Source organism: Oryctolagus cuniculus, chromosome 12, assembly GCF_964237555.1.
Source record: "Oryctolagus cuniculus chromosome 12, mOryCun1.1, whole genome shotgun sequence".
NCBI classification, from domain to species: Eukaryota; Metazoa; Chordata; class Mammalia; order Lagomorpha; family Leporidae; genus Oryctolagus; species Oryctolagus cuniculus.
Genome location: NC_091443.1, coordinates 11,635,126 through 11,647,671, shown reverse-complemented (window position 1 = coordinate 11,647,671; position 12,546 = coordinate 11,635,126). Strand labels below are relative to the sequence as shown.

Here is a 12,546-nt window from a genome sequence, read left to right as displayed (position 1 = left end):
TTCCCCGGGAGCGGCCGTCTCCCGCGTCTGCACAGCCCACAGGGCTTCATCCAAACCAGAGCTGATGGGCAATTACACACCTCTCATCCTAACAAGACAAGCGAGGAGCCTCTGCCTGCCCCGGGGAGGGGTCATACTGGGAAGGGGCAGCCCCTCCACGGCTATGCAGGGGCAGTGAGCACCCCGGGGGAGGGGACAGCTGGCCATGCAGTCACCCCCATTGCGCTTGCTAATGGGTTTCATTGACGTGCACACTCCCACAGACGTGCGGAACTGGGACGTGCTCCCAGGCCATCGGTCCCCCTGGATCACCAGGTGCGGCCCCTGCTGGGGCAGCCCCGAGCAAGGCCATGTACACAGACACGCTTGCCTTGGCCTTGCTCGAGCGGATGTCTATGCACGCACTGGTGAGCTGCAGGACCCCGCGCCAGTGCAGACTACAAGAGTGAGCCTCTGACTGCACAGCCGTGCTCAGCGCCACCCCGTGGGCGAGATCGCAGTACCGAGCTTCTAGACGGGGCAGAGTCGTGGCGGGGGGTGTCACGGAGGGCTTGGAACTGGTGTTGGCAGTACCAAGAGCAGTACCCCTCACGCAAGAGTACAACAGTGGGACGGCATGGATGGCGCTGTGGCTGGTGTGTGGCTGTGGGTGGCTCTGCAACACCCAGCTCACGGGAAGCAAAGGGGCGGGCCCCAGAGCTGCCGCTCTCCGAGGCCCTGCACACGGAATCACGAATCCCTCCCCCAAACCAGCCCTTCTGGATTCCCACAGGAAGTGCAGGAATGTGGGGTACAGTCCGTCCCCACGCGGAGCTGGACTTCCGGCACGGCAGCAGACTTGTCTGCCCCCCCATGGAGAGTCCTGCATCTTGCAGACATCTGGGTTCCAGGCCCACCTGCTGCCCAGGCTGGAGCCCCGCTGGTGGCAGGGCAGAGCTGTCCATCTGCCCGCCTTCAGTCTCCCCTCCGGCCTCCCCAAAGGGACCTCCCTCTGTTGGGCCCTTCCGCGTCTGCTTGGTGACACTGCTCAAGGCCCTGCAACTGCACCCTGCCCTAACACCCCCACTTCTCTCCCCTCTCCCCAACATCTGCCCAGTGTGGTGGGCTCCAGCTCTCTCCTGCTGTCCCTGGGGCAGCTGCAGGAGCCGGAACGCTGCCACAGACACAGATTCTTGGAACACGGCCCAACTCCCACCCCCAGCCACCAATCTGACACCCTGGGGGTGGGCCGCATGGTCAGGATGTGATTGACAAGTCTATGGGAACACTGGGGAAGATGCCCTGGAGTCTAAAACCCACGGCCCACCCCTGCTACACCTCCCTCCGCTCCATCCACGACTCCTGCCCCTCCCCAGGGAGCCTGGGGGTCTGCCTTCACAGCCTCTGGGCAGCACCTGGCCCAACCATTCCTTCCCGAACTTCTGGGTCCCTTCCTGTGCCAACGGCAGTGACGTCATTCCATGGGGTTCTCCCTCTCCTTGGGCGTCCCCTCCCCTCCCCTGCTCTGGTGACCATCTCTGGCTAACCTTGCCTTCCCTTAGGCCCTAAAGGACAGATCCTATCACCCAGGGGAAGCTCCCTTGGAACCCAGTGAGCCTCACCAGGACAGCCCCCCCGCCCGAGACTTGCCCAGAGCAGCCTGTTTGGTGGACAGGTCCTCCCTCCTGGCTACCTCCCTCTTAGCCTTTGTACAGCCTGCTTCCTCTCCCAGGAGCACCCCCCCCCCCGCCCCTCTCCCCTGCACCTCGCCTGCCTCAGACCTTTCTGGACCCCCAGGATATGGGCTGGCACCCCAACAAGTGCCCGCTGTGCACTGGGCTCCCGCCAGAGAGCTGGAGGCCCCCGGTAACCCCGACTTGAACTATTTGTATCATAAACAGAAGATAACCCACATGAGGAAGGTGGAGGCCCCTGCTCAGCTTAAAATAAAACCCCAAGCACAGCCCCAGCCCTGGGAGGTTTAGGGGTGAGATTCCCAGGCACGCTTTGCCTGTTCCCTAAGGAGGCCCCCACTCATGGGCGAGTCCCACTCACAGGTTTCCACTGTGGACACGGAAGAGGCCGGCAGTCCCTGGCCGAGACCCTGGGGCTGTGGGCTGCAGCCCCTCGGGGCCACCTGGGACAGGAGCAGATGGCAAAGGCTCCACAGTCACCCAGAAGGCGAGTCCTGTGGCAGACTGTGGCCCCGACGGGGTGCCCAGTTTACTCACATCTGTGCCAGGCACAAGGAGGGTGCATCTCCCCCTCTTCCTGTGCCACACCCCTGGCCTGTGGAAGGCACCCCCTGTGTGGCCGTCATCATCTCGTGGGCTCGCACACCTGCCGTGGAAGATGCTCCTCCACCCACAGACCCAGGATGGGCACTGCTGCCAGCCTCGGCCCCCTGGGGGCAGGGATGTGTCCCTCAGCCCTGCACTGGACAGGAGTCAAGGTCACAGGCAGCCCATCAGGCCTGATCTGACCGCCGACTGCCCCACAGCTGCATGGCTGCGAGAGGCCAACCGGGTGCATCTCGGGACAGGCTGGGCACTGCCCTTCCGGGGCCCCAGGTCGTGCTTCCGTGCCCTGTCCTCTGCTGTGCTTGGGGCACAGGATTACCCCGGCTCCAGTTTTCAGCACCCTCAGCTCCCCGGCCTGTGCCTCCCGCGTGACTGCTGTGTGTCCCACCCCAGTCCCCACAGGCTGCTGTGCGGCCTCCCAGGCCTCCCTCAGCCCTGCCCTGAGCTCTCCCGGTGTTCCCGTCTCTCTGCCCTGGCTGGGGCCACTCCACACTCGGTGACGACAAGGAAGTGACAACCATGAGCCTAATACTCAGAAGAGGCACCTGGCTTTTGCCGGCTTCAGTGTTTACTGTGATCCCAGTACCACGTGGGGTCCATCACAGACAACGTCTCATCCCCTGGGTGGCTGCTGTTATCATCCCCATTTTACAGATCAGGAAACTGAGGCTCCGTAAACCTGTCATGCATCAGGCACCGACCAAGGCTGCAGGAGGGCGTGGCACACCCAGCTCAGAAAGGACCTGGCCTGTAGCCTGTGGCCTCACAGGGAACCAAGGGCTCAGAAGTGCTTTCTCAGCTGCCCAGGGCATGAGGACAGCGACATGTGCTTGAGACAGGCCAGGGCTGCTGGCCTGTGGGAGCTCCGCCCACAGGTGGACGCCATCTCAGGCCCCCCCTGCACGGGTTCCCGAGCACTCAGCTCAGATACGCAGCCAAAGGGAAAAGCAGAAATGGCGGGGGTCCCCCAGGCCTGGAGTCTACACAGATCTCACTCCTGAGCCCTCTGTCTCCTGTACAGCTAGCTAAAGGACTGAGACCACCCCCACCCCACCCCACCCCACCCAGGCTCGCTGAAAGGCGTAACACGGACGCACCTGGCCGACCTCGGCACAGGCGGTCAGGCAGGTTAACCTCACAGACAACCCAGCCCCGCCCCGAGCAGCGCTTCTCGATGACACGAGGGGAACTGGCCTTGTCGGGCCGGGGCTCACCTGGCTGGAGGGGCTGGGACCCACCACAGCCTCGTAGGGTGGGGGGAGCTCCGCGGGGTACAGCAGGCCGGGGCTGTTGATGGCAACGTCATACAAGGTGCTGAACGCGGAGGGAGTGAAGTCCAGGTGGAGGCCCCTGCAGAGGCAGAAGCAGGACACGTCACCCTGGAGGAGGGCCAGCCAACATTCCTCTCCAAGCAACCTGAACGCCTGCCACCAGCGCCCCCTACAGTCCTCCTTATGTTTGTGCAACAACTCACTGCGCAGTTTTAACTTCGGATTTTTTTTTTCCTGGAGAGACACCAACATTTTTGATAAGACAGCCCTGTCCGTTAAGATGCCAACAGTCACACAGCTGGAGAACTTGCCAGCGGAGTTTTAGACGTGACGGAATGACCCGTAAGTGGTCGTAGTTGTGCCTGTAGCCTGTGGCCTCACAGGGGACCGTGTCGCGAGGACACGACAGGGCTGCTCTCGCCTGCAGAGACGCTAATGCGAACGTTCTGGCTCCAAGCCCCCCATTCGTCCTGCATCCCAAAGCCCCTCTCTGCTCCCCGTGCGCCCCGTGAGCAGGGCCACTGCCACCGCCGCCCTCACAGGCAGCTCCGTGCTCGCTGCTGGGCTTCCCCGGGGGACCGACCTCCGGGCCTCGGCCGAGGGCGTGCAGGTGTACTCGGGAGGGTAGTAGGGCGGAGGCGGGAGCGGGGGGATGAACTCGTCGAAATCCAGGGTCTGGTGGAGAACCGTGCCGTGGGGAGTCACGCAGGCAGGGTGGGCGGAGTGCGGCCGCTGCGGAAGGAACTGGGAGACAGAGAGCATCGGCGTTACCCGGGGCGTCGCGGTGGCTCTGAGCGGATGCGACCCGCGCAGTAAGGATCAGTCGGGCCATCTGCGGTCCGCGTTGTCCAGCCCTGACTGCTGAACGCGCGCTCCGGCGGGGACGCCCGGCCCGGGAAGGCTCCGCAGGCTCGGGGCCCCGCCGGCGTGCAGGGAACTTCTCTCCATCCTCAGGGGTCTCTGGCACCGTCCCTGCCGCGACGCCAGGCTCCTCTGATCCCACCACTCAGAGGCCGCAGCCAAACCGAGCAGCGTCCCTGGTCTAAGAGGCCCGGGAGACAGCGCTGGCCCATCCGGGCGTCCCCAGTGCACCCAAAGTCCCAGAGTGAAATAACAGCGGATCCACCACACAGCGACGCCCTCATGGGAGCTCCACAGCCTACGTCAGGGCAGTACAGGCCCCGGGAAGGCCTCTGTTGAAAGCTGCACTGAACTGGGGTTGGCGCTGTGGCGCAGTGCGTAAGGACACTGCCTGCGACACCGGCATCCTGTGGAGGCACTGGTTCAAGACCCGGCTGTTCCACTTCTGATCCAGCTCCCTGCTAATGTGCCTGAGAAAGCAGTGGAAGATGGCCCAAGTGCTTGGGTGCTCCCACCCACAGGGGAGAAACAAGAGGAAGCTGCTGGCTCCTGACTTCAGCCTGGCCCAGCCCTGGTCGCTGCAGCCATCTGGGGAGTGAACCAGTGGCTGGAAGAAAGCTCTCTCTCTCTGTCTCTCACTCTGTCTCTGTAACTCTTTCACATAAACACAGTCTTTAAAAAACAAACAACAATGCACTGAACTGCTGAGCCCTTGTGGCCAGCTATTCCCAAACATTTTATCACGGGTCCCTCTGGATACCTAGCACCTGTCAATATTTTGCAGTTCTAGGAATTCATTCGCTTTGTAAACTACGGTGAGGGAAAAGGGACGTCTTCGTGAGCTCCAGAACACTCTGTGGGACGATCTTCGATGCCGAGATGCTATCTGAGCAAACAGAAGTAAAACCACGTTAGCCAAGCAGATGCCGCGTTCTCCATTTCTGAACAATGGATCAGCCACCGCTTCTCTTTCTGCACCCGGGCCGCTGCTGCCGGATGTCACCCGTGTTGTGGAGACTCCATGCCTGGGACGCTGCCGTCAACACCCCCCGGGGAGTGTCTGCAGGTGCAAAAGGACCTTGGCCACAGGGGCTCCAGGCTCTGAGACCGCCCACCACAGGGCAGGTGAAGCAAGGAGAGGAATGGGGTGGGGTGGGGAGAGAAGGGCTCAGAGTCGCCTGTGCGCCATCAAGCAGGGCAACAGCCACCTCTGCAAGCAGTGTAGGGACCTGGAGTCCGCTGAATGATCATGAAGACCATCGGAGCACACCTGGAGGGACTGGCAGGATTTCCACGGCCGGGCACTCAGGAAGGCACTCGGCTCAGGAACAGGTGAGCCGGTCCAACGTGCAGTTTGAGGGGAGCACACAGATAAGGCACTAGGAGTCAGCTCTTAACTCTGGGCTTCCCGGGGAGCCAGCGAGGGTGCTGGGGCTCGGGGGCAGTGGGACTGAAGCTGTGTGGTGGGAGGCGTCTTCTGGCAAGGCGGGGTAGGGTGGGCCGGAGCCGCCCGAGGCCGGGATGCCAGAACATTTCTGCACCAGCACAGGTGAGGTCCCGAGTCTGAACATGGGCGAACGCCGGGAAATCAGCTTGCTCTAGGCTGACGGAGAAAGAGCGGTGGCTCTGGGCTGAAACGGCTCGGGGGCCAGGGGCCTTCCTAACACGGAGCACGCTCCTTGCCTTTCTGGCTCTGCCCGAGACGGAGGCGAGCAGGGGAAGGTGCCCCTTTTGTCCTCTGCCTTGGAGAGCCGTTGGCCCTGATGCTTATGCACAAAGCCGAGCGTCCAGGAAGACAGCACGTGCCCTTGAGGTCTGATACGGAAAGATTAGGAGGTAGCTGCCATCAGAAATAAGAGAGAGATCAATACCATACTCAAGCAAAACGAATGAAATGCGAAAGCCAAAACTCTCTCCCACGAACACTGCGATTCCACCAGCAAGGAGAGCACTAAGCAGTTTCAGGAGCAGCGGCAGCTCCAGACGATTCCCTCGCAGGCGTCAATGAATGGACACTGCTGGGCCCCAGGGGCTCTCTCAAGGTTAAAGGGCAGGCTCTGCAGTGGCTCTAAGCACTGGGCCACCCGTCCATGGCTGTGTCACACCTTCAGAGGAGCATCCAGACCCCTCGACCTTGCCAGTGAGAAGCCTGCATGATCTCTCTCCTCTGTGCCTCACCATCAGAGTCTGTTTGGTGAGGCTAGGGTCTGTCTTGCAGCCCAAGGTCACCAGCTCTGCCCTCTGCTCTGAGACGCTGGGGCTGGAAGTCTGCAGACCGCACATCCCAGGCTCGCCCATCAGTGGGCGCCCTGCTAGGTCCTGCCACCAGGGGGCGCTGGAAGGGTGCCGGGAGGGGGCAAGCAGGCAGGCAGGAGCTGTCACCCGGCTCTTTCCCGCTGTGGGCTCTGAACTGGAACCTCAGCTGTTCCTGCAGCCCTGCCCACCTGGGTAGCCAGCCCTGTGAGAACTGGGAGAATCCTGAACGCTCTTGCTTTCTCCCTGTTTGGCTTCCGCTGTGCAGAGCAGGTGCTCAAGGAACCTGAGCTTGGCAGAGGACAGACGTGTCCTCGCGTGGAGCTTCATCAGCCCCGTGCACCCTCCCTTTGCGGGGGCCTCTCTCCACCTGGATTTCCTGACTCTGGAATTGGTCTCCATCCTGCTAGCAGAGGAACTATTTTTAAACTGAGCTGGTGAGGTCACTGCCGTCGACTCTTTTACTAGGGAGACCTCCAGCTTCCCAGCCAACCACTGCCAGTTCACTCATGGCTTCAAACATCTTTTGTGGCCTCCTCCTGGCTCCCCAGCTCCCTCCACCTGTCCCTCCACCTCCCAGTCAGCCGCCAGTTCCCAGGCAGAAATGCTCGTGACCCTGGAGATCCTGGGGCCGGCCCACCCCTCGCTCACCGCCAAGCTCCCTGCTCCGAGGCCTCGTGGCCAGGTCAAAGCGGGATGCCCCGCATGTGTGGGCAGAAAACAGGCTCTGAGCTGTCTCTTCTTCCCCAGGTAGTTCTGCCTTTCCTGGGCCATCGGCTCCAAGTGGTGCCCGGGACCTGGCTGAGGCACTGGCGCACCTGATGCTGCCACCGCCCAGCAAGAGGGTGGCCTTGGGACCTGTCTGTGCTGCCCTTCCACACGCAGCTGGACACGAGGGAGAATGAACACTGGGCCTGCCTGGACTTGGGCGGCATTTTGGGGCCTGCTGAACACCCAGCCCCGAGACGGGGTTTTAGCCACACGTGCCAGAGTCTCTGATATGAGCGACAGCCTGAAGAGGCAGGGCCCACGTCACTGACCCTGGGAACGCCCACGCTCTCTGGGGGCTCACAGGGTCCTGCCAAGAAACCCCAGCTTCAGGGAAGGCTCAAGTCATCGACATTGGCCCTGCTGCCCCAACGCCTCCACCTCCCGCCATGGGTGCATGGGCTGGAGGGCAGGGCAGGCTGGGGGCGGGGCTGGGGTGGGGGTCTGCGGACTCGGGGCTGGGATCTACAGGGGCTCCCTGGGATTCGGAGCACAGGCCCTGTCCTCTGGGCCCCAGCACGGCTCTGCTGTCCTCCCTTACTGCCGACCTGCTCCCATCCAGGCAGCGAGCACCCTCCCCCAGCTGTCCTGCCACCTCCAAGATTTTCCAGAAAGACGAAGAAATACAGGGAGAAAGCCCTCACCCCTCCCTCCTCCCCTACTTCCACTTGGTAGCAATGGCAGGATTATTGCCACAGTAGAAGTTTTCCTTTTCTTTTTTTTTTTATTTGTCAGACAGAGTTATAGACAGTGAGAGAGAGAGTGAGAGTGAGAGTGAGAGAGAGAGAAAGGTCTTCCTTCCATTGGTTCATCTCCTAAATGGCCGCTACGGCTGGCGCTGCGCCAATCTGAAGCCAGGAGCCAGGTGCTTCTTCCTGGTCTCCCATACGGGTGCAGTGCCCAAGCACTTGGGCCATCCTCCACTGCCTTCCCTGGCCACAGCAGAGAGCTGGACTGGAAGAGGAGCAACTGGGACTAGAACCCAGTGCCCATAAGGGATGCTGGTGCCACATGCAGAGGATTAACCAAGTGAACCACGGCGCCAACCCCCAGTAGAAGTTTTCTTAGTCAACTTCCTATGGCCAGCTTGCAGAGGAGCGGGCTCTCTCCCTCGGCGCCCCAGACCTGGGGAAATCCCCCACCCCCACCCGTGGGCCAGCTGCTGGCCACGCCCACCCTTGGGTGCCGTCCCATCCAGCCTGAGGACAGTTTTTGCTTCTCCTGTAATTGCAAGAGGCAGATACAGAGGGTAGTCGTCGCTTGTTCTGTGAAAGGCAAGTGAGTGCACAGGGAACACCTGACCAAGGAGAGTGGCTGCCCAATGAGGTCCAGGCAGGGCAGCCCTGAGAGGGCGGGGGAGTCACGAGGCTTGGGGGAGTTCTGCACACGGGCCTCTACCCCAGGGCTTGCTCCACGGTAGAAGGGCTGCACCTGGAGCTCACGGGAGGTGCAGTTCCCATGTCGTTTATGCAAGAAATACAACCAGAGAAAGGGTCACGGCCCCGTATCAGATGACTGGGGACGAATGCCCACAGCTCACGGATCGTCTGTCTATGGGGCATGTGCGCCATTTTTATGCCTGTGGCTTTAAGGAGCTGTCGGGGTCATCCACTGGCCATAGACGGCACCGACTGCCGGGAGCCACGCTGTTGGGCCGAGGCCTCAGGCGAGGTCACTGCGAGTCCACCAAGAGCCCAGCCAGCAGGTGCAGCCAGCACTGGGGCGAGGCAGAGAGGAGAGGCTACTGGAGGGAGTGGGGGACCCGGAGCTCTCCGGGGCTGCGGCCACATCCCTGGCTGGCTCTTACCAGCTGCACTACCGCAGCTCCCTGTCCTGCAGAGGCACGGTGTCCTGGCTGCACTTTCTTAAGGGGTTCTACACGGCATAGAGGCGAGAACCCCAGTGACAACGGTTCAAGATGAAGTTCACGAGCAGGTGCACCATGGAGATGTGCCTGATAGCAGACATCACTCCAGAGGCTCAGGAGCCTGACAAGAAGGGAGTGGGGGAGGAAGTGATGTGACAGACAGCTGAGACCATGGACAGGCAGGAAGTAAAACGCTTTCTCCGCTAATCTGTATCCACAAAATGACCTGCGCACACCATGGTCTTTTGCTACTGATTCCACAAGTGTTACAGTAACTCAGCTGTATGGATTCTAACAGGCCTATCATTTTGCATCTCAGGTCTACAAACATCCATTATGTTCCAACAAGGGTTCATTAGCCCCAAATGCTGATCCATAGAAATCTGAAAGGGGTCACAGGGTGGGTGGGGGTGGGGGTGGTGAGGGGCGGGACTTGTTCTCACCCTCCCAGATTCCTAACAGCACTGGGTGCACAGCAAAAGGCAGGTGCTGCCTGCAGACTAGCGGAGCAAGGGAGCCAGTGCCCAAGGAAGGGACAAACAAGTGAGCCGACACAGAACACGAATGCGACGGCCAGGAGCGAGTCAACTGTGCAAGCTCTCAACACGAACCAACGTGCAAATCACCCGTGGGGTCTTCAATGCTGGCATTTGGGAGCAGTGAGAGGGGCTGCCCGTGGGAGCAGGTGGTGCAGGGCTGTGCCTGGGCAGTTAGGACAGGGAGCTCCTTCCTCTGAGGCCCACGGACCCCTGGCAGGGCGGACAGCGTGGCAGAAGGCCTGTATTTCCTGGCTTCAGAGCAGAGAGCTGCCCAAGAAGGTGCCCGAGGAGGGTGGGGTGGGGGTAGGGGGCAGGGCCCTGGAGCGGAGCATCCCTGGGTTCTAAGAGAAGTTAGCTGGGTTTCTCAGGAGAGGGTGGCAGGCGGCCCTCACACACCTGCTCAGACCCCGCCCCCTCGTACTGCCGGTGCCTCTCACGCTGAAGGATTCGGGTACAAATCAACACAAGGATGAAGAGTGAGTACAGGGGACGACATGGCCGGTGGTGCTGTGATGTGAGGGCAGACAGAGGGGACACAGCAAAGCAAGAGAGCCCAGATATTTCAAACACCCCAGGAAAATGGCAGGCTGCCCTCCTGTCTAGACCTCCCAGTTGGCTGGTGCACAAAAATGTTATTTAAAGCAGGGAATCGGGCTGGTGCTGTGGCGTAGCGGGCTAAGCCTCCGCCTGCGATGCTGGCATCCTGCATGGGTGCTGGTTCATGTCCTGGCTGCTCCACTTCTGAGCCAGCTCTCTGCTATGGCCTGGGAAAGCAGTGGAAGATGGCCCAAGTGCCTGGGTCCCTGCACCCATGTAGAAGACCTGGAAAATGCTCCTGGCTCCTGGCTTCTGATTGGCCTAGCTCTGATTTAGGGAGTGAACCAGCAGATGGAAGACCTCTCTCTCTCTGTCTCTCCTTCTCTCTGTAACTCTGCCTCTCAAATAAATAATCTAAATAAATAAACAAACAAATAAACAAGCAAGCAGAGAATCTCTTTCCCTCACCTCATTCCCTCCCTCCCTCCCTTCTCTCTCTCTCTCACACACACACATTCTCACTCCAATACCACAATGTAGTCACACTTCTATTTTGACTTAAATCTTGCATATATGTGTACAAATTCCTATAAAGATGCAAATGGCAAAAATATACTCAAGAAGAAACTTAAAAAATGGGACTAGGTCTCCAACCACTAAACAGGCTTCCTTAGCACCAAAAAACTACCCACAAGAAAAAAGTGCAGGCTCCGATGATTTCATCGGCAAACTAGACCACACGTCTAACGAACACCAAACTCTTCAAATTTCCTTCCGAGAAATCCGAGATGGTAGAACATTATTCTATCACTCTGATATGCCAACCAATGAAATAAAAAGATTACACACCATAACCGAGTATGATTTTCTCATGAATATGAAGTTGGCTTAAGGTGGGATAATCACTCTACGTAATACACCATTAACAACAGAATAGAGGACAAAACCACATGACCACAACAGATGCAGAAAAAGCACTTGACAAATTCAGCACCCTCTGTATCTCTAATATAAAAAGACTTTTGGGGGTCAGCATTGTGGTTAGGCTGCCGGGAGTGACGCGAGTCCTGGCTGCTCTACTTCTGATCCAGCTCCCTGATAATGTGTTTGGGAAAGGAGGATGGCCCAATTATCTGGACCTCCTGCCAGCAACGTGGGAGACCCAGATGGAGTTCCAGGCTCCTGGCTTTGGCCTGGCTCAGCTCCACCCATTGCAGCCATTTGGGGAGTAAAATGGCAGAGTAAAGAGCTCTGTTTCTCCCTCGCTCTGTAATGCTGCCTTTCAAATGAATAAATAAATCTTAAAAAAAAAAAAAAAACCTTGAAACTCAGAAATCAAAAGATAAATAACCCAATTTTTCAAATGGGCATGGGATCTGAAAAGCGTTTCTCCTAGAAATATACCTAATGGCCATCAAGCAGTGAAGACGTGCCGGACACCCTTAACCATCAGGGAGATGTGAAGAAAAGCCACAGTGACATAGCGGCTCACAACCCACTGAGTGCAGCGTGGATCTAGATGCTAAGAAGCGCTGGTGGAGACCGAGAATTGCAGCTTTCATACTCAGCTGGTGGAGATGCGAAAGCATGCGACTGCTTTCAGAAAAAAACGCCTGGCAGGTCCTCACGGTAAAGTCTTCATCACAACCCAGAAATTCCGTGACTAGGCATAGACTCCCGAGAAATTAAAACGTATATCTACACAAAAACTTGTACCAGGATGCTCAAAACAGCATTGTCTGCAACATGACCGCCAACCATGAATGGATACACAAACGTGGTGTCCTGATAGAACAGAGGATCACCCAGCTGTGCAAGGGATAAGGTGACGCTGCAGGCCACAACAGGGGCAAACCTGGGAGCGTCCACGAACGTAAGGAGGCCAGACACGAAAGTGCACCTGTGAGTACTGTTTGATCCACTCACACGGCAAAAGCAAAACCCGTCTCCTCGTACATGAGCTAATCTCCCCAGGCCAGGATGAGGCCCGAGGAGGGAGGCAGGGCCTGGCGTCTGCAGTGCCACGCAGCCTTGCTTGCATAAACTGCATCCGTGAAACAGTATCTCACCCCCGGTTTCTATAATTTCTGTTTTCCTTTTTATAGCAAGTTTCTATTTAATACACAGGAGGAATACACTCTAACGTGTAGGGCAGTAAATACATAACCCGT

At 58.8% G+C, this 12,546-nt stretch overlaps 1 protein-coding gene across 2 annotated transcripts in view; it reads right to left on the bottom strand.

Moving 5' to 3' along the window:
- Window positions 1–12,546, bottom strand: part of ENTREP2 (endosomal transmembrane epsin interactor 2) — a 384,377-nt gene that overhangs the window by 13,462 nt on the left and 358,369 nt on the right. For both annotated transcript variants that reach the window (XM_070053528.1, XM_070053529.1), the window contains 2 exons: window positions 4,134–4,294; window positions 3,494–3,629 (listed from right to left, as the gene is read on the bottom strand). In XM_070053528.1, the coding sequence (XP_069909629.1) occupies window positions 3,494–3,629; window positions 4,134–4,294 (297 nt within the window). The remainder of the gene's footprint in view (window positions 1–3,493; window positions 3,630–4,133; window positions 4,295–12,546) is intronic.